The sequence below is a fragment of the Tympanuchus pallidicinctus genome, unplaced genomic scaffold, assembly GCF_026119805.1.
Source record: "Tympanuchus pallidicinctus isolate F22 unplaced genomic scaffold, pur_lepc_1.0 scaffold22, whole genome shotgun sequence".
In the NCBI taxonomy this organism is placed as follows: domain Eukaryota; kingdom Metazoa; phylum Chordata; class Aves; order Galliformes; family Phasianidae; genus Tympanuchus; species Tympanuchus pallidicinctus.
Genome location: NW_026294739.1, coordinates 23,272,667 through 23,293,745, shown reverse-complemented (window position 1 = coordinate 23,293,745; position 21,079 = coordinate 23,272,667). Strand labels below are relative to the sequence as shown.

The following is a 21,079-nucleotide window of genomic DNA, read 5'->3' as shown; positions in this document are numbered from 1 at the left end:
CGCTTCCGGCTCGCGGGCGGAGGGGCGGGGCTGCGGCGAACGGCGGGGAATCACGCGGAGGAAACGAGGCTGCGCAGCGGTCCGTTCGGCGGTGCCGCTGCGATGCTGGCGGTCGCGCTGCGGGTCCCGACGCCGTAGCAACTGCCCTCACTACCTTCCTGCTGCCGTCTCTGGGCGCTCCCCGCTTCGCCTCGACCGTCCTTCCCGGAACGTGCGAACCAATGTTCACCGGCTGACGCGCCCGTTCCGGCGCGTGGGGAAGCCTGGCTTCGGCCACTCAGTACTTGCTGCTGCCGTGGGCGCGGGATGGCAGGCGTGGAGCTGTTCTCGCACCCCGCGCTTCACACGCGCTACCGAGCTGGGCTCTGCTCCACTGCCGTGCTGTCGCTGCTGCTCATCGCCGTGCTCACCTACGTGCCGCCGTTGCTGGTGGCCTACAGGAGCCACGGTGAGCAACTCCCAGCCCCGCGGAGCCCTGCCCGGGGCCACGCTGAGACTTCGCGCCGTCTCTGCCTGCAGGTTTCTGGCTGAAGCAGAACGCGTACCGAGAGCAGCCGACGGTTCGGTTCCGGTACGAGGTGCTGTTCGTGGCCACCACCGGGCCTGGCCCGGGTAGCTTCCTGGCGTGGAGCACGTTCCCAGCTTTCAACCGGCTCCAGGAGGACCGACTGCGCGTCCCGCTCCTGTCGGTAGGCGGCCCGGTGATGGGCAGGGAGTCGGGGAGCTCCGTCCTCAGTCTCGCGCTATGCGGCTTCGTTGGCCTCGGACAGGCAGCTTTTGTGTTTGGCTTGCAGACGGACATTGCAAATTTTCCCAAAGCTAGTTGCTGGGTTTTCTTTCCTGTTTTTTTTTTTTTTCTTAATTTTTCTTCCTTCCCCCTCCCATTCCCCCTTCTGTAAGGATTATACTCTGAGGCTTGTGGGGGTTTGCAGGTAGCCCCCTGCTTTTGAATGCAGAAACATGCTTTTAAAGCATATAGTCTCTCCCCTGCAGCCATTGTTTCTTCTGGGATTCAGGAGTAGTAGCTATTTATCTGTGAAAGCTCTGTTATGTTTCCTCATGGTTGTGAATTGCTGAGGTACTGGGCAAGAGTGACACAGAAGCACCGCGAGCCTTGGCTTACTACCAGGAACTATACGTGGTGTAAAGAAGCTACTAAGAGTGAGCTGCCATGGCTGGAGGCCATTAAACATTCACATGGATGTAGCATGGATCCAGCATTAAGATATGGATTGCCGCATACAGGGAAGATGTCTGGAATGGCATAGGACAGAAGAGCTCTTGGAGAGTCATTTCTCTTCCTGTGGAGTGCATGGAGCATTGTGTAACAGATTAAGGCTGCTTCTCTCTAATCTCATGTCTTTAAAATCAAGCAGCTTTTTATTATATTTCTATATATTCTATATATTTCTAACTATGCTGTTTATTTGCTTTCTTTGTATGTACATGTTGCAGTTATGGAAATCTGTAGTTTAACTTTTCTTTGTATTTCTTAACAGGAAAACTCCTCTATTAAAATAAATAAAAGTCTGGTTGTTCCTTTTAGACTAGAGAAGAAGACAAAAATCAAGATGGCAAAATGGATCAGTTGCATTTTAAATTGGAGCTTCCGCTACGACCTACAGAGCATGTAGTTGGTGTTCAGCTGATTTTGATCTTTTCCTACCACCTTTATGTGAGCATTTTTTTGTTTTATTTATGTTGTGACACATAAACCCAATGTAGTATTTCAGTACTAGTTATGCAAAGAATCTTTGCACGTTTGAAATTTCTGAGAGATTTTAGTAACATATCTGATTTTTTTTTTTCCTCCTGCTATCAGGTCATTCCTGGTTTCTCTGCATGGGGATCGGTTGGCTTTGTTTGTTTTTTTTTTTTCCAGGGAGTAGGGCTGATTTGCTTCTGTGTATTCTCTTGATCTCTAGTGTAGCATATAGAACAGAGATGTACAACAACAGATGTTGGAGTTGATGGCATCAGAAAATATTTGAGAGTCTTGCAGTACACAGAAGTTTGTGTGCTCTTAAATACTGCTGTGTCTTGACAAGCAGTTTTCTGAAGTGGAGGGTCAGGTGGCAGTTTAATACATAAAGGGAATGGATGAGACACTAGTGCAGAGAGAATTCTTGGGAAGTATGTGGAAGTAGCAATAGTACAAAGCAGTAAAATATATTATAGAGTTCAATGAAGAGATAGGCAAGGACATTTTACTAGTAAGATTAGGTTTAGTTTATCGAACAAATTTGCTGAATGCAGATGGAAAAACTTAGCAAGCGCTGCTGTGCTGTGTTTACTCTGAATCACAGAGTAGAAGCCTTGCAGTCCTGAGTTTATGTGCTGAAGTATTAAGCCAGCAATCAATAGCATGTGAAAAGCTCCAATACTAACAGTGCTTCATTTTACAGTAAATGTGCAAGTTTTCCTTCAGATTGAGTGGTTGACCAGTGCAGAGAAACAACTTTGTTTGGCCTGTAACAAAGTCTGGGAGTCCTTATCTTGCCTTGGTAACTGAGTATTTCAAAGCTTTTCTCCAGTAAAAGTGTTTAATAATTTTGCTACCTTAAGCATGTTATGGCAAGGCACTGTTTTGTTTTCTGTCATTAGTGTCAAACTGTTGGACTTCACTGAATCATCTGTGGAACTTCAGTTAACAAGATTAGTTAATTAATTAGCAGCAAAGCTAGTTCATTTATAAAAGATTATGCATGTTAATTGTTAGACACTCCCTTCTTTAGAATAATGTGATAATTTGAAACATTCATGTCAGCAAAATCCTATCTATGAAGAAATTCTATAGATACAAATTGGTAGAAAACTGTGGGTGATTTTGTTTTTCCTAAATTTTCTGCTTGTGTGTTCACTGTTTCAGAGGATGTCGACATTCGTGATGCAGAGCATGGCTTTTCTTCAGTTTTTTTCTCCTGTACCGGGATCTCAGCTCTATGCGAATGGAGACCTGAAACTGAACCAGAGGCAATTACTTAACCACTGTGGGCTTGATACCAGATACAATGTGAGAACTTTTTTTTTCCTCTGTAAATTTCTCCCTTGTTATTCTCCTGTTACTGTAAATGACCCCTTAATTATTTGCACACATACATAGAGTGGACACTGAAACTTTTTTGAGCTGTTGTTTATTTGTTACGTTGGAGGGTAGAAGATGTTCTTCTGCTGAGATATTCAGTCTAATGTTTGTGATTTCCTTACAAGGCACAGTTACTTTGGCTAAGAAACTCAGTAGAATTACTTTCCTGAAGAGTGGACAAATAATGCAAATATCTCCTTGTGGTGACAGGTGTCTGTGATCAATGGCACAAGCCCTTTTGCAAGTGACTATGATCTAAAAAACATCATTGCAGCGTATCGAGATAGAAATGGTAAGCCTGAATGTATAGCTGCTAACTGCAGGACAGCAACATTTACTACATTAGTAGCTGTTATTTAAGGATTTGAGTTCTCTATTAAAACTGAAAAGACCATTCACTTGGATATTTTCCTTCCCTGTTTTAGTGACGACAGTGTTTTCAGATCCTAACCCCATTTGGACGACTGGAAGAGCAGCAAATACGCCATTTATCGTTACTGCCACTATTCATTACCCAGTGGAAGTTATCTTATATCCTTAGAAAACTACATTAGTGGTGAAATAACCGGATAGTATTATTTGAGCCTTCACATACAAATGAACACTACCTTCTTTTAGACTTGTCCCTAAATTTTTCCTTTTTCAATGAAGTGTATGCTGTATACTTGTTTGCCTGTCCCTGCATGTGCATACCATTACTGTTTTTGCTTGCAAAACCCTTTCTGTCTTTTCCTACAGGGAATGTCTGTTGCTGTTCTGCCTTACTAAAATGATATTTTAAGGCAGTTTCTTAGCAGTTCGCTCTGAACGTCCTTACTAAGTTTTGGTCTAGTTCTTCAATCCTGTAATTGTTGTAACTGCTACAGGCAAATCGTGTTACTGCATTTTATGACCTAAAGCAAATCAGAAACCTGTATGTGGCGTAGGCTCAACAAATGATAGCCCTGCAGTGGATGAGGCAAATCTGTTGCATGTGCCAACAAAACAAAAAAGCCTTTTTTGCTCCAAAGTAATTAATTATCCTTATGTTCTTTGCTTAGTTTCTCAGACAAGAATAGGCCTGTAATTAGAAAAAAACTTAGAGCACATCCCTCACAACTTTTCTTTACCTGAATTAAGAATTACCAATACCTACTTGCTGGTGAAGTAGAGGCAACATAGGCACTTTCCACAGAGTTGTTCTGGATGTCTTCTATGATAGGCATTCTAGCTTTTCTGTGGTCAGAGGCTTTTTGAGGTTTCTGTGACTAAAGGCTTTGTACTTGTTGCCAAATTGATGTGCCTTTCCACCTCTGAATTCTTTTGTTTAGTTATTGCAGTGAGTGTATCAGAAGTGTCTTCTTTAACGCTCCTTGACTTCATGTAAATATCAGCCAGGATTTTGGGAAATGATTAAATTTGCCTGGATCCAGTACGTCAGCATTCTCCTCGTCTTTCTTTGGGTGTTTGGTAGGATTAAAATGTTTGTGTTCCAGAATCAGGTGTTTGCTACGACTCCAGTTTCGCCAATTCTGCCATTGTCTCCGGTATTGTCCTACAAACAGCATCAGTCCTGAGGAAATGCCTGAAAACTTAAGAAATGTGGTTTAAAAATAAGTACCTGCTTTTTTTTCTCTGCACATTTTCCTTTTTCTTTAGAAGATCAGAACCTTGTAAATATATTCTGAGTATGTTCTGTTCTTGCTACATCTTGTGAATGCTACGTCTTGTCATGAAAGGATGTCATTTTCTTTTTTTGAAGATGTGCGTGTCTCTGTATTTCTGTAGGAACTTTGGGACTGAAGTGTTTAATTTTGAACAGTTAAAGAACAACTTTGGTTTTTGGTGGGCTTTGGTTGTTTTTTTTTTTTTTTTCTCCAACAGGATCGCACTTCAAAAAACAAAACAAAACAACAAAAAAAAAACCAAACCCCAAACCAGAATTCAGTGAGCTGCTTTTGAATGACCTAAATTTTGTTAAACCACAAAGACTGAAAATAATATGACAAGCATCGTAATATGAGCTACTTGTACTGTGTTTTTAATCAATTTGTTATTGCGTTAGGATTCAGCTAAGGGCTACTTATATTTCCACTTGTGTGCTATAAAAGGGAAAAATATATCTATCATATATGGGGGATGAGACTGTCACTCTTTTTTTTTTTTTTCCCCCCACGTTTCTGTAACTGTGGTTATAAGTGTCCACTGACTTTGTTATTAAATTTGTTGATGGAAAAGTTAAGGCAGATTTGAGAAGCTGGGTTCTAGGTGATGGTATCTGCAAAATTTGTACAGTCATTTACTATTGGCAATGTTACTGTAAGCTATTGGGAACATCAAAACACAGAAGCATAGCATCTCACAAAGAAAACGTTAACAGTCTACCAAAGAAACTTCAGAGTTCCAAAGCAAATGAATAATTATTTTCAGAATGTATATGATAATTCAGAATAGAGTAATTCCTGCTGAAAACTGGAAGACTGTTCCTCATTCTTGGAGGCAGGTGGAAAAGATGACTTAAGCCCAGAAAGAGAAAACAGGCAAATAAATTTTTTTGTTTGTTTTCCTTTGGGGCTCATGTTTCTGAATTTGTTACTACTCAATTCTAGCAAAGCAGTTTTATGGCAGGGGGATTCTAAAACATTTCTGGGTATTATTTAATACAATTCTCTTGAACCATGGTGTAGCTAATAAAGGCGAAAGAATAATTTGCAGAGAATTGTACAGTTTGTCTTTTGGCTGTCGCCCTCCTGAATCTTGGTAGTTAAAAAAAAAAAATCTGCCCATTCCTTTTCACCTTCTCAGAATAGCCATCTTCCCTGGAGGTTTTGTTTAACTTTCTTTGAAACTTTGCAGTCTGGTTACTTCCATTTCTCTCAACCTTTATGTGCTAGATGGACTCCGTCCCAGCTTTTTCTTCAACACAAGTGCTAATGCTAACATAGGGAGGGCTGTCTTGGTTATCCAGCGCGTTTTGTGTTCTGGAAACTTACACAGTTGTGAACTGTAAATTGTTCCATCTGTACTTGCAGGTAAGTGTATTTCATTTGAAGTGTCCCATTTGCTCTTTGAATCTCTGAGTTCTGATAGATTATATCATATTCATAACTTGATAGCTTATGAATACAGAAAATTGACTTTATATCAGAGTCCCCAGTATCAAAGCAGCTGTTAATTGCTTTTTAGCCTTTCCAGGCACTGAAAAGGATAGGCGCTGATTCCTGGGAGCTCATTTGCTCAGTATCTGAAATTGGTATTTATAGCTGGTCTGCCATAGTCCCTGCTCTTCTCCATTACAGTTCTGCTACTGCTTATGTGGCTGCAGGAATTAGCTCTGGGAGCTTGTTATGGCAAAGATTATACCAAATGTACTCACTTTATAAGACTGATCAGTTACTGAATGAGTGTGGTATGTAGGATGCACGTGAGCAAGGACTAGAAATATCTGAAGGGACCCTAGAACCCCATTTTAGGGGGTTGAGTTTTTTGTTCTCTCGCAGCAATGGAATTCTTAGCACTCAAAAAAGGTGAGCAGGAGTTTGCTTAAGCTAGCATCTGGAAGATGAAAGAGGATAGGGGCTGGGAGAGCTGGGGCTCCTCTGGGGAAAAGAGAAGGCTGCAAGGTGACCTGATAATGGCTTTCCAGTATCTAAAGGGAAACTACAGGAAAGAAAGAGAGGCTAGCAGCATCTGTGGTGACAGACCAAGGGGAAGTGGTTTTAGGCTCAGAGAGTAGATTTAGGTTAGATAAGCCTTCTACAGTAAAGGGTGGTGAGGCACTGGAACAGACTGCCCTGTAATGTGGTTGATGCCCTGTCTCTGGAGACTTGAAAGGTGCGGCTGAATCAGGCTCTGGGCAACCTGGTCTTGCTGTGGTGTTTCTGTTTGTTGCAGGGGTGTTAGACTAGCAGGCCATTAGAGGTCCCTTCCAGCTCTGAGGATTGTATGATGATGACAGGACAACAGCGCTAATGGGAGATACTTTACTATTCTATCCTGTTACAGTCTTCCTTATTAAGTTGCGATAAGTAAGGCTTATGAGAGTAACAGTATATGAGATTAGAAATGATGAATAGGTCTGGTTCAGGAAATAGAGAAAACATTCTTCATGTTTTTCTTCAGGACAGACCTGGGGGGAAAAAAAGTGCAAAACAGAACTTAGGAGAACCATGTAAATAAAAGAAACAGATGGCCTAGCTGTAAGGGAGCTTTAAGAAAAAGTGTTTCTTAGAAGTCTGCCTCTAAAGATTCTTCCTTTATCTTGCTTAACAACAGTAAATAAAAACACCGCTGCAAATCAACACCAGTAGTTCTGTGTAGCAGAACTGTGTATATAGTTGCCAGAGAGCAATCTAAGCCCTGCTCAGTGATGAGGCCCCAGAGGCGTGCAAAAATGAGTTGGATGTTAGGAAGCGTCTTAGGAAGTGTTATTAGAAAAGTGAAGTTGTGGGTTAAAATTTTTGCACATGAACCAAAGTGGAAATGTAGACATTTGGGTTTCCAAGTATGTAAGAGAATATATTAGGAGGTGTTTTTTTTTTTGTTTTTTTTTTTTTTCTTTTAGGAGGTGATATGTTGGGGGGAGTGAAAGTGAAAAATGCCTCTAGGTCTGTTTAACCAGCCAAGCAGCCTTTTCGTGGCAGCGACCTTGTGGTTCTCTCCTGGCTGCCTTGTCAGCAGCAGGCGAGGAGCACCGCGCCCGAGGCACAGGGGCCCCGGGTTGGCGGCGTCGCAGCAGAAAGATGCAGGATCGCAGGGCCCTTCCTCGCAGTTGCGCCTGAGCCGCGGGCTGCGGGGAGGCCTCGGCCCCCACCAGTCGGTGTGGGGCGGGGCGGGCTGCCGGCCTGCCCCCGCCGGGCTGCTCCTCTGCCGGGGATGCTCCGGAGTCGGGGTGGATCGGCCCCTTCCCGGGCTCCTCCCGCTGCCGCGGTACCTCGGCCACGTCTGAAAGCGGCTCATTGTCTCCGCAGGGAGCTCAAATCCGCGGCGGTGCCGGGAGGCGGCGGGCAGGTACGTCCAGGCGGACGGGGGTCCGCGCCGCAGTCGGCGAGCTGCGCGTGCTTCCGGCTCCGTGGGACGGGGCTCTTTGTCGCTATCCGGCGGCACCTCCTTCCTGAGCGACCCGGGCGGTGGGTTTTTAAGGCGGCTCGTGCTGTGAATTAGCAGTGCTGGGCCCGGCCCTGTTCCCGCCTCGGGCGCGGTTCTGCTGCCGAGCGGTACCGGCGGTGCTGTGACCGTGGTGGTTTGTCGGTTTATTTATTTTTTTTAATCTGGAGAACGTGGCTGATTGAGCTAAGGGGATTAAACGGTGAAGTCAGGTGCTGTGGAGCGCGTTCTAGCAGATCCCTTCCCATTTTTCTAACGTGTCACTGCCGTTGATCTAACGTGCCTCTGTTTCTAGGTGAAAATAACATAGAGCCAAATAGTTTGTCGTTTCTTCTTAGATTTAGTGGTACTTTCACGGGGCACTGCGCAGCGCAGCTTAGCCTGCACGTCCTCAGGCTGACTTTTAGGATGCTATTGTTAACAGCGTCTGCAAAGTCTGAACGAGGTGAAATGCACTTGGTCACCACAAGTGTCTCCGTGATCCCGGTTCTGTCATCCTTGAAAACAGTTGATATTCTCAACAAGGATTTAAAGAAATGACGTCTGCTCAGCTGCAGCTTTGGTTGGGAACGACTATTTCTGAGTAAAATACTAGTGGCAGAAGACACTATATTATCTTCTGCAACACTGCATGGGGAAATAGATTTTGTAGGTCTTGACGTAGTCTTTTGTTCATCAAACTGTCTAATTTCAAACTGTTTTGGCTGAAAAACAAACAAAAACAAAAAAAAATTAAACCTCAATACCTTTTTGAAAATCGTTATTATTAATATAATGTTATGGTCATACCATGAAAACCATGGTATGTTTCATTATACTATGGAGTATTTAAACTTAAACTTCATCATTACTTGGAAGGAACTCCTGCAGTCTGATTTTCTACTAGACTGTAAAAGAAATGATGTCAGATTTCAAAATGTATGATTATAGTACATTTATTGTGCTTTACTGTTTCTGCTGTTCTACTTTCACTGTTACGTTAAAATAATTAAGCAGGCAATCCTTTCAACCGTTTAGCGAAACTATTGGAAAGGTACCAGTGGTTATAGAAGACATCCTCTAAGCTAATCCACACTCCATCCCCCAACCCCCTCCAGCCAATCCCCGTATTGTTGGCAATGCAATAAGCTTTTGCCCTGTGAAGATGCACCATTTCTAGTTTGGAAAGACCACTGGAAAGTGACTTTGTGTCAGTAGCGTGATTTATGGCAAGAATTACTGCAATATTGTGCCCTTTTCTTGGATCTGCTTTGTAATGTTCCTGTGTTTTTCACTGTTTTGAGTGGAAAATTTGTTTCTAATGTCAGCTGATGGAAGCCATTCTGGTGGTGTGTTTCTTATACACAGTGATGTGATGTCTTACATCTGAAGAACGTAGTGAGTAAACCTGCATAAAATACAGGCTCTCCGGTGAACTCTGCTGTGCTTATCAAACCATGCACAAGCATTTTCCTATTAATTCTATAAAATGCATGTTGGCATTTACTAGTACAATCTTTTCTGCAGTCAGTACTGAAGTATGCTTTGGTGAATTGTGAGGACGTAAACTATATTTATATTCAACTCTAATGATTGGTCTGTAAGTCAGCACTTAAAGTATGATGAGCATATAGGATGGAATAATTTTCAGCTAACAAAAGCCTAAGTGTATAATGAAGTGAGTATTCATTTCTCAGTGGATGAAATCCATTCTGAAAATCTTTTAATGGTATGTTTTTGCATTTTGTGGAAGCTAAAGTAATGTATTTGTAATGCATAAAGACTTCAGCTTAAAAATGCTTCATAAATATAAACTATTTTAAAAGAAAGTATGCTGAAAATTTTCTTAGACATAATATGACTGGATAAGACTTCGGCAAAAACAGTTGAGATTCAGTTGCTCAGAACTGCTTTTGGAGAATAATGTACTTGTAATTTTTCATTCAGTTATTTCCAGTTCTTTGATTTATTCTAGCCCAATTTTTCAGTCTTTCTGCAACAGATTCAGACCTGTTTGTTCTGACAGTCTTCCAAGCCAGTCTTTTGCCTCAAGCTTAGTGCACTGCTCTGTCTTTATAGTAATTTTAGTAAAATATAACAGTAGGATCTGTTTTGTTTGTTTTTTAATCTAAAATTAATTTTTATTAATATATTAAGTCTCTTAGGGTCAAATTCTGTAGTGAAAGGAAGTTCACTCAGTAATTATCCTGCTCTCAGACTTCCATAGATTCATTTTCTTGATTACAACATAACTTGTCTTATGCTACAAATAAATACATGTCCTTAAAAGCGCAGGCTGAACAAACCTCCTTGGCTCAAATTATTTCATCCCTACTCCATTTTTATATTGTGTTACATCTGAAAAGTGCCCTATTTAGATAGCAAGCTTATTGAGGTGAGTACTGCTGATTTATTTATGCATTTATTACCCTTCTGATGAAAACTGGGTGGCTTTCTGCACTGGGTCTGGTCTTTCGGTGAATGATGGCAGATGCTACTGGCTCTGCAGCTCAGCGTTCTATCAGAGGAAAATCATCTCTTTGCTATCTAATTTGTATAATTAGTTTAGTTTGCAAAATACATAGAAATAGGCATTCTAGAGCGTACTGTGGGTTTACCTAGTCCAGGATCCTGCTTCTAGTAGTAGCCATTAACAGACAAACCTGATGAGTGTGCTTAACTCTAGACTGTGACCTGACTGCAGCTGTGTGCAGATGCTTTTCAGACCATGTTCTGAGCAGTTGCATCAGCTCATGAAAAGATAATTCTGTACTGGGAATTTGTTAGAATTAGAATTTTAATTGTTCTATTTTCCAGAGCTTTCTCCAAGGAAGTACTGTAGTAAAAAAGTCTTAGTTTCCCCAAAATCTGAGAACGTTGTAACTATTATTAAAATAATTAATGCTTAGCAGCATCCATGTGTATGAAAGCATATATTGTGATACCCCAAGTTTTTTGGAGATGTAAAAGGTGATTTGGCCAATGAGATGGCAGCTGAAGGGTCAGTAACAGTAGGAAATCTGGCTGCTCGGGTGCCTTTTCTGTTTCCACCCTTTGTTTGTTTATTTATTGCATTCAAGAAGCCTGCTCTAGTAAGGCTGGTGCAACCCCAGGGAAGTGCGGCTGTGAAGCAAAGAAGGGAGAAAAGAAGCAGGAACAAGCTCCTTTGCTCTCCCAAGGGGGGTGTGGGATCTGCAGGTTGCAGTGCTGAGCTGCAGGTAGAGGAAGAGAGGGCAGGCAAATAGAGAGGCAGCACAGAACAAGGCACAGGCCAGTTTTTCACCTGTTAGCTGACCATGTTTAAGCATGTTGTCCTTCCGTTTTTAAAGGAAGAGCTTGCATAGTAGCACCCTCTGGTGAGTCCTGCAGGGAAATAAACAGGATCAGAAGGAGCACCCTGTAGTACAAGCTCCTGTCCCTTGTGATTAAGGTTATGATATCATGTAATCTACTTAGTAGGTTTATAAATATTCAGAGTTTTATGGGAGGGTGATCCATCAAGGTATTCAGCAGCTTTTTGCATTTGTGAGAAGTTGTGGAAGATCTTAGTATGTTATCAAGGTGTACATTGGAGCAGTGTAAGCTTAATACAGGGTTAAAGAACTGTAAAACTGGAGGACGCTATTGCAAATATAAAAGAATATTTATATGTAAATAGAATTGTGCGTGCTTAGTTTGAGAAATTTAGAAATAAAAGATAGTGTTATTGAGAAATTCTTGAACGGAATGCGTGTGTGATCTCATGCACTGAAACACCCCGGGCAACATTGTCGTAGATGCTGCATTTTGTTGTGTAATTATTCATTTATTTTTGCAGTCTGCATGTGTGTACATTGCTCAGAAACTTCCCAACTTTCACAAAAGGATAGAAGACTAATCTTAAACACTGAAAATGTGTATTTATTCAGTGCTTTACTTATATATCAGGCTTCCATGTTGTTGCGTTTAGTAGCAAAATTGTGTTCATTTAAAATAGTGTTTATATCCTGATGAGATATTCTATGATGTCATCACTAGCTGGATAGATGTGGGGAAAGCAGTGGGTGTTGTGTGCCTTGACTTTAGCAAAGTATTTGACACGTCTCCTGCCACATCCTTGTTATGAAACTTAGTGTGGGATAGGTGAGTGGACAGAGAGGTGAATTGACAACTGGCTGACTGGCAGAGTCAGAGGGTTGTCATCAGTGGTGCCGAGTCTGGTCAGAGGCCTGTAAGTAGTGGTGTTTTCAGGGGTAGGTGCTGGGTCCCATCTAGTTCAACATCTTCATCAGTGACTTTAATGAAAGGATAGAGTCCATCCTCAGCAAGTTTGCTGATGATACAGTGCTGAGAGGAAGGTTTTGTTATCATTCGTTGAGACCTGGACAGACTTGAGAGTTGGGCAGGGAGGAACCTGATGAGGTTCAACAGAGCAAGTGTAGAATCTTGCACCACATAACTGCACGCATTGCTACAGGTTAGGCGATGACCTGATGGAGAAGGACCTGAGGGTCTTGGTGGGCAACAGGTCGGCCACAAGCCAGCAGTGTGCCCTTGTGGCCAAGAAGGCCAATGTTATCCTGGTGCGCATTAGAAAGAGTGTGGCCAGCAGGTCGAGGGAGGTGATCCTCCTCCTCTACTCTGCCCTGATGAGGCCACATTTAGATTACTGTGTCCAGTTCTGGGTGCCCCAGGTCAAAAAAACTGGGATGTCTTAGATGGAGTCCAGCAGAGGGCCATAAAGGTAATAAAGGGCCTGCAGCATCTCCTATATGAGGAAGGACTGAGTAACCTGAATCTGTTCAGCGTGTGGAAAAGAAGATGCAGAGGGGACCTGATAAGCATTCATAAATCTCTAAAGGGAGGTGGGAGGCAAATGGATGAGGCTGGGCTCTTCTCAATGGTGCATTGCTATAGGACAAGGAGTAACAGCCTAAAACTTGAGCATAGGAAGTTCTGTACTAATTTGCAAAAGAAATTCTTTACAGAAACGATGACGGAGCACTGGAACAGGTTGCCCAGAGAGGCTCTGGAGTCTACTTCTAGGTAGATATTCAAGACCCATCTGGACACCTACCTATGCAATTCATTGTATGCAACCTGCTTTAGCAGGGGGTTGGGCTAAACGATCTCTTGAGGTCCCTTTCACTCCCTGTGATTGTTATCATACTTTAAAGAGCTGATAACTGTCTATTTCTACCATTTCATTCACTTAACCTTTCTTTTCAGCTTTCTCTACTAGCACAAAAAGACATTTATTATGTCAAATAGGTTTATATTTGTATTTACTAATCCACATGATTTGCTTTCAACAGAGTCCAGAGAGGGTTAATGTAGGTACCTATTGCTGCAATAAGAAAAAAATTAAGTGCAGTTGAATAGTAAATGCTTATATATAAAATGCTCAGTGTGATCTTCACACATAAGGATCTTATTTCCTTTAAATTCAGACTACTAACATACAGTCACAGAATGGTTTGGGTTGGAAGGGACCTTTAATATCATCTAGTTCCAACCCCCTGCTATAGGCAGGGACACCTCCCTCTGGACCAGGTTGCTCACAGCCCCATCCAGCCTGGCCTTGAGTGCTTCCAGGGAGGCGCATCCTCAACCTGTTCCAGTGTTTCACTACCTTCACAGTCAAAAATTTCTTCCCAGTATCTAGTCTAAATCTACCCTCTTAGAGTTTATAACCATTTCCCCTCATCCTGTCACTACCTGCCTCATAAAAAATGCCTCCCCAGCTTTCCTTTAGGTACTGGAAGTCTGCTGTAAAGTCTCCTCAGAGCCTTCTCTTCCCTGCGCTCTTCTCTTAGCCTGTCCTCATAGGGGAGGTGCTCCAGCCCTCTGATCATCTTTGTGGCCCTCCTCTGGACCTGCTCCATGTCCTCGTGTTGGGGGCTCTGGAACTGGATGCAGTATTCCAGATGGGGTCTTATAAGAGCTGAGTAGAGGGGTGGAATTGCCTCCCTCAACCTGTTGGTCACACTTTTCTTGATGCAACCTAGGATGTGGCTGGCCTTCTGGGCTGCAAGAGCACATTGCTGGCTCACACTGAATCTTTCATCAACTGACACTCCCAAATCCTTCTCTTCGGAGCTGCTCTCCAGCCATTCTCTGCCCAATCTGTATTCGTGCTTGAAAGTGCTCCAACCCAGAACCTTGCACTTGGCCTTGTTGAACTTCATGAGGTTGGCATGCCCCCCCTTCTTCCCCCCCCAGCCTGTCAAGGTCCCTCTGGATGACATCTCTTCCCTCTAGCTGCACCACTAAGCTTTGGTGTTGTCTGCATTCTGACTGCTTTCAAGTGAAATCTGCAAAAGTAAGAGCATAAAGGGTTAAGTCCAAAAATCTCTAGTGAAAGGTTGTAAGGAATGCTTAACTCGTAAGTCGGTAGTTCCTTAAATCCCATCTCCATGTAGTCACTCACAGGGCACTGTATCATAGAATCACAGAATTGTAGGGGTTGGAAGGGACCTCTAGAGATCATCGAGACCAACCTCCCTGCCAAAGCAGGTTCCCTAAACCAGATCGCACAGGTAGGCGTCCAGGTGAGACTTGAACATCTCCAGACAAGGAGACTCCACCACCCCCCTGGGCAGCCTGTTCCAGTGCTCCATCACCTCACCTAAAGAAGTTCTTGTGCACATGCGTGCGAAACTTCTTATGCTGCATCTTGTGTCCGCCTCCCCTTGTCCTGTCTCCACGTACCACTGAAAAGAGCCTGGCCTCACCACTATGGCCCCCACACCTCAGATATTTATAAACCTGGATCAGATCCTCTCTCGGCCTTCTTTTCTCAAGGCTGAACAGACCCAGTTCACTCAACCTTTCCTCATAGCAGAGATGCTCCAGGCCCCTCACCATCTTTGTGGCCCTCCGCTGGACTCTTTACAAGAGATCCCTGTCTTATTTGTACTGGGGAGCCCAGGACTGGACACAGTGCTCCAGATGAGGCCTTACCAGGGCAGAGCAGAGGGGGAGGATCACCTCCTCAACCTGCTGGCCACGCTCTTTTTTATGCACCCCAGGATGCCATTGGCCTTTTGGCCACAAGGGCACACTGCTGGCTCATGGCCGACCTGTTGTCCACCAGGACACCCAGGTCCCTCTCTGCACAGCTCCTCTCCAGCAGCTCATCCCCCATCCTGTACTGGTGCATGCAATTATTCCTCCTAGATGTAGGACTTGCTTTTGTTGAACCTCATCCGGTCTTTTTCTGCCCAGCTCTCCAGCCTATCGAGGTCTCGCTGAATGGCAGCACGGCCTTCAGGCGTGTCAGCCAATCCTCCCAACTTCGTATCATCAGCAAACTTACTGAGGGTGGCCACCATCCCCTCATCGAGGTATTGATGAAGATGTTGAACAAGACTGAACCCAGCACCGACTCCTGAGGAACACCACTGGTTACAGGCCTCCAACTGGACTCTGCACCGCCAATGACGAGCCTCTGCGCTCTGCCAGTCAGCCAGTTCTCAACCCACCTCATTGTTCGCTCATCTACCCCACACTTCCTCAGCTTTGTTATAAGGAGACAGTATCAAATGCCTTTCTAGGTATTTGATCAAGGTAGACTACATCCACTGCTCTTCCCCCATCCACCCAGCATGTGACAACATCATAGAAGGCCACCACACTGGTTGAGCACAACCTCTCCTTGGTGAACCCGTGCTGACTACTCCTGATCACCTCCTTTTCTCCCAGTTGTCTGGAGATGGCATCCAGCACAGCTGTTCCATCACCTTTCCAGGGACAGAGGTGAGGCTGACAGGCCTATAATTACCTGGGTCTTCCTTCTTGTCCTTTTTGAAGGCCAGAGTGACGTTGGCTCTCCTCCAGTCTTCAGAGACCTCACCCATTATCCAAGACCTCTCAAAGATGATGGAGAGAGGTTCGGCAGTGACCTCCGCCAGCTCCCTCAGCACACTGTAGCCCAAGTGCATGCATCAACTGCTTGTTCCATATAACATTTATGGCCAGAAGCTGCTTCAAATTGCAAGCTTTCACCCTTCTGTAGTTTCGAAAAATGGAGAGTTGTGCTTAACGATCAGCTGGTGCAGCAGCCTACTGTCACCACAGGGTGCAGTGCTCAGTCATTGATAAGGTAGTTTTGATTTCATTAGCCACAGTTGTTAATGTTGCCGCTTACCCCTTTCAAAGGATGGAAACCCTTGTAATTTTAGACAAAGACTGAAATACATTGGAGTGATTAGGATTTTTTTTTCCATTGGCAGTATTTGCCAGATTCCAAGTAGAGAGCATTCTGTATTTTGAGCAGTTGAGCAGCTTCAAGATTTCTTTCAGCGTGAAGCTTTTGCTCCAAATTTATTTCTACTGTGATCTTGCTGTAATGCATTTATTTATTTGTTTCCAACACCTGTCCATCCGCAGATGCTCTCCTCCCTGAATGATGGAACCAAGGAGTGCCAAATACATATGCGTATTTAAAGAAGGGTCTTACTAATGCTAGAGTTTGTACTGTGCGTTATTGTTATTATGCCATAGTATCAACTGTTCACTGTTGTTTTCCCTCTCTTTTTCAGCTTTTTTAATTGCCTAGAGAGAATGGCAAGGATTCGGATTTCTAGCACAATCATTACGCTTCTTGTTATGGTCCAGACTGGATTCCTACTCTTCATGTATGCTCGCTACAATAGCTTCACTCCTCATTCAGAAGAGAAATCGTCTCAAGTCCACATCCTCATCCTCTCCTCCTGGAGGTCGGGATCTTCTTTTGTCGGCCAGCTTTTCAGCCAGCACCCCAGTGTCTTCTACCTGATGGAGCCTGCATGGCATGTATGGGTTACAATGTACCAGAACAGCGCCAAAGTCTTGCACATGGCGGTGCGGGACCTGGTCAGGTCAGTCTTTCTCTGCGATATGTCTGTTTTTGATGCCTATATGCCTTGGAAAAGAAACTTATCTGATCTTTTCCAGTGGGCAGTGAGTCGGGCTCTGTGTACAGCTCCCGCTTGTGACTCCTTTCAGCGTACTGACATAACCAGTGAAATGGCATGCAAAACTCTTTGTGGACGGTACCCATTCAGCAAGGTGGAAGAAGCCTGTAAAACCTACAGCCACGTTGTCATCAAGGAGGTTCGCTTCTTTGACCTGAAGGTCCTCTACCCACTTCTCACCGATCCATCCCTGAACCTCAAAATAATCCACTTGGTCCGTGACCCCAGGGCGGTTGTAAAGTCACGAGAACAATCAGTCAAAGCATTAGCCCGTGACAATGGGATTGTTCTGAGTACCAATGGCACTAAAGTGGAAGACAGCAAATATAAAGTAATGCAAGAGATTTGTAGAAGTCACGTTCAGATTTATGAAACAGCAACTCTAAAACCACCTAGCTTCCTTAAAGATCGCTATCTAATGATTCGTTTTGAAGATCTGGTAAGAGACCCATTGTCAGAAATTTCAGAAATGTATAAATTTGCAGATCTTAGTTTGACCCCCACACTTAAAAGTTGGGTCTATAACATCACACATGGACAGGGATCAGGAAAAAAAAAAGAAGCCTTCAAAATCACATCTCGAGATGCAGTTAATGTTTCCCAGGCCTGGAGAAATGTTCTTTCATTCCAGAAAATTAAAAAAATACAGGACGTTTGCAAAGGCGCTATAAACATGCTGGGCTATCAGCTAGTGGATTCAGAAAAAGAACAAAGAGATCTGTCACTGGATTTAGTGTTGCCAAGAAGACAAAATCAATTCAGTTGGTCATCGTTCAACCCAAAGAACTAAGCCATTACTTTGAGAGATTAGGGAGGGGAAAAAGGTAGAGTGTATCTATCTGTTTTGCATTGTATAGGTAGTTTGAAAATCCTTGGCTAATGACTTTAATTATCTTCCTGCCTGCTGGTTCATAAAGTAAAGCTTTTTTTTTTTTCCCCCCCAAGCTTCTTACACCACAAAACAAATAAACAAAAAAAAATTGTGAAAAATTCAGCAAGATACTTGTGAGATTGTAAATTTGCAACTGTTTGTGCTGTTTTGAGTGTTGTTTTTAAAATATAAATTCTTTCGATAAAAGACATCTTTGTTCATTGATAATAGTTTTGTTCCAGTTTCATACTTAAAATATTCATTGTTTTTGATTCATATAAAGGGATCAAAATACAAACTAATTTGCCTTTTTTTTTCCCCCTAAGAAATACTCGTCTTTTTTCTTTTGCTTTAAAATTGTTATGCAGTTGTGTATTTTTTTAGGCTTCTTTAAATTCATAGAATCATAGAATCACCAAGGTTGGAAAAGACCTAGAAGATCACCCAGTCCAACCGTTCACCTGTTCCCAACAGCTCCCACTAAACCACGTCCCTCAACACAACATCCAGCCTTTCCTTGAACACCCCCAGGGTCGGTGCCTCCACCACCTCCCTGGGCATCCATTGCAGTGCCTGACCACCCTTTCTGAAAAGTAACACTTCCTCATGTCCAGCCTGAATCTCCCCTGCCGTAGCTTGAAGCCATTCCCCCTGGTCCTATCACTGATGACACGAGAGCAGAGGCCGACCCCCAGCTCACTGCAGCCTCCCTTCAGGAAGTTATAGAGAGCAATGAGGTCTCCCCTGAGCCTCCTCTTCTCCAGGCTGAACATTCCCAGCTCCTTCAGCCTCTCCTCATATGGCCTGTGTTCCAGACCCCTCACCAGCTTTGTTGCCCTCCTTTGAACACGTTTGAACACGAAATTTCAACAGCTGGAATAACTGCAGTGGTTCTGTTGTAAAAGGCTCAAGGTTATCTTATTGATAGTTTTCTTAGAGTTTTGCAGTGGCAGATTTTGCAGTCAAATAGTTAAACAGAGATGTTGGCAAAGTGCATAAAGCTTGGGATGCAAAAAACGAGGCGAGAAATCTTTGTTGGAGTTGCTGTGGAAATAGCATGTTAATGCTGTCCCAATTGTGTTTCATTATTGCAACACAGTAGGCACATGTTTGATTCCTGTGAGAAACACTCGAAGTCAAAAATTTCAGTTGGGCAAGGATCTTAGCGATAGCGATAGTGATAGTTTATTCACTATTACGGTAACGGCCGCACGCCGCCTATTGGCCACGGAGCGAAATTCATTCCGTTCGGTGCCCGAATTCGACGCGGGGAAATCTCTCCTGGCGCTCGCTCGTTGGTTGAGCGTCTTAGACTCACAATTTCCCGACGCTGTTGCTATGATACAGTTCTACATAAGGTTTGTTACCAGTCTGTTTCTTTGGTATGTTTTGTACTCTCCCATGGAAATAGGAGGGCAATACAAGTTTCTTAAAGAGCCCAGGCTAAAAGGGCAGGGTGGAGGAACAGAGTTGGGATCAGAGTTTTTTCCTCTCAAATACCAGAGCTGAATCGTACTCCCAAAGGAAAAAGGAGGGAGGAGGACAGCTGTGGAGGTGGAGAGCAGTGGAGCTGGGGAGCAGTTGGCACGAAGCCTCAGGGCAGATGGGCCGCGTCCGTTGGAGGGTCTCTGCACGGGAGGGTCGTGCGGAGCTTAGCTTTGCGACAACGGCGCCGCGACCGACTCTAACCGCTGGGATGAGGATCGTGCGGGCTCTAGGCGGGGCGGGAGAAAGACCGCGTACCACTAGCACGACGGCAAAACCGAGGGGATTACCGAGGGTGCCCTGAGCCGCGGCCCCGTCTCGGGTACCCCACGACTCCGCGGGGAGGCAGCAGCACGGCGGTGGGAGGAGTGCGGTCCGGTCGGGGTCGGGCTGCGATAGGCAGCTCCCGGTGGGAGAGGCGGGCGGGGGTCGCGCCCTGTGAGTTCCCGCTGAAGGAGGCTCTGCAAGGTGCCGCTTTCGGGCTTTTTAAAAAGAGAAGGAGCGCGGCGAGGTGTGGCGCTTCCCGCGGCGGCGCCAGGAGGAGCCGCGGCTCCCTGCTGGTGTTCGGCGGCGTTCCGCGCGGTCCTCGCTCCGCTCTTCACCACGTACACCGAGAGCACGTGCGCGGTGCCCGGGAGCTGTGCGGTGGCGGCGGCCTAGGATGCTTTCCTGTGGTGGTGGCAACGAGTGACCGAGTGACTGGGACCATCACCGCGGTGCCACGAATCTGGTCCATCAGCAGTGGCAGCCCCAGGGGGTTCTCGTGGCCGCCCGGAGGCGGCAGAACGGGGGCGCGGCCGCAGAACGCAGCCGGCTAGAAGCGGGCGGGGAGCCGCGCCGGGGCCTCTGCTGTCACCCGATGCCGTCTCTGGTGCCCGGAGACCAGGTTTGCAGTGGCATACGTGCCTCGGAGTACTGGAGGGGGACCTGCGAGGACATAGGCAAATGACCGCTTCGCAGGTTCCTGGTTAGCTAGAGTCAGGGCAACCCCAGGGAATCGCCAAAAGAGCTAGCAGGAGGGAAGACCAGAGGAGGGTTGTAGAGCCTCCTCCCATGAGTCACAGCCTGAAGCACTGATTGAGCAGCTGGGGAAAAGACCCGGTCAGCCCTGGGAGCACAGGTGAAGCAGTTCAGCTGTGGGCCAGAAGGGACGGAGCCTGGCTGCAGCTCTTAGACCTCATTTAAGGGCTGACTGCCATGGGGGAAGGGGCTCTGGTTGGAGATGCCTCCTTGGCGAAGCTTTCCCCTGTGAACCTGGAATCCTCTGATAAGGTGAGCAATCTTCCTTGCTTCCTTTATGGTGCCTTTCTATTGTACTGGTCCTTCTGTCATCATATCTCTGTTGTAATGCATTTCCTATTGTATTGATCTGTCCAGTTGCTACACTTAGTAGTTACAGGAGCTAGGTGTATACACACTTTGTCAGAACTTTCCTAGAGCTTCTCCTGTTGTGGCTCCCTCAGGACCTTTACTGAAGCAGGAACTGTCAGAGAGAAATCCAGGAAAGAGCAGCGTTTCTAGAAAATCATGTTGAAGAAAGGCTACTAGCCTCACACAGGTTAGGGAAAACTGCTGGTAATAGTTGTGTGTTCTCTCTCTTCCAGGGGTGGGGCTGCAGGCTAAGGTATCCCTTCATCT

At 44.8% G+C, this 21,079-nt stretch overlaps 2 protein-coding genes across 7 annotated transcripts; both read left to right on the top strand.

Moving 5' to 3' along the window:
* Positions 1-48: 48 nt before the first annotated feature.
* On the top strand, positions 49-5,087 carry TMEM231 (transmembrane protein 231). The gene is made up of 7 exons (XM_052686365.1): positions 49-448; positions 520-689; positions 1,547-1,675; positions 2,870-3,013; positions 3,296-3,377; positions 3,511-3,621; positions 4,457-5,087. Exons 1-7 carry the CDS (start codon positions 307-309, stop codon positions 4,639-4,641), a joined length of 963 nt encoding a protein of 320 aa, XP_052542325.1. The 5' UTR covers positions 49-306; the 3' UTR covers positions 4,642-5,087.
* On the top strand, positions 2,890-19,902 carry LOC128082309 (carbohydrate sulfotransferase 6-like). 6 transcript variants are annotated; one of them, XM_052686360.1, is made up of 3 exons: positions 15,698-15,886; positions 16,672-16,989; positions 19,460-19,902. In XM_052686360.1, exons 1-3 carry the CDS (start codon positions 15,843-15,845, stop codon positions 19,743-19,745), a joined length of 648 nt encoding a protein of 215 aa, XP_052542320.1. In that variant the 5' UTR covers positions 15,698-15,842; the 3' UTR covers positions 19,746-19,902. The 6 variants fall into 6 exon arrangements, with proteins under 6 accessions (XP_052542318.1, XP_052542317.1, XP_052542320.1 ...); XM_052686361.1 differs by lacking the exon at positions 19,460-19,902 and adding an exon at positions 17,117-17,214; XM_052686358.1 differs by lacking the exons at positions 15,698-15,886; positions 19,460-19,902 and adding an exon at positions 2,890-3,013 and having other exon boundaries at positions 16,672-18,288.
* Positions 19,903-21,079: the final 1,177 nt, after the last annotated feature.

Excerpts from the sequence above, each read along its gene's own strand:
- TMEM231 (XM_052686365.1), top strand. The coding sequence starts at position 307 with ATGGCAGGCGTGGAGCTGTTCTCGCACCCCGCGCTTCACACGCGCTAC. Across the intron at positions 690-1,546 it reads TGCGCGTCCCGCTCCTGTCG|ACTAGAGAAGAAGACAAAAA; the intron begins GTAGGCGGCCCG and ends TGTTCCTTTTAG. Across the intron at positions 3,014-3,295 it reads GGCTTGATACCAGATACAAT|GTGTCTGTGATCAATGGCAC; the intron begins GTGAGAACTTTT and ends TTGTGGTGACAG.
- LOC128082309 (XM_052686356.1), top strand. The coding sequence starts at position 15,843 with ATGGCATCCAGCACAGCTGTTCCATCACCTTTCCAGGGACAGAG. Across the intron at positions 15,887-16,671 it reads TCACCTTTCCAGGGACAGAG|CTTTTTTAATTGCCTAGAGA; the intron begins GTGAGGCTGACA and ends TCTCTTTTTCAG.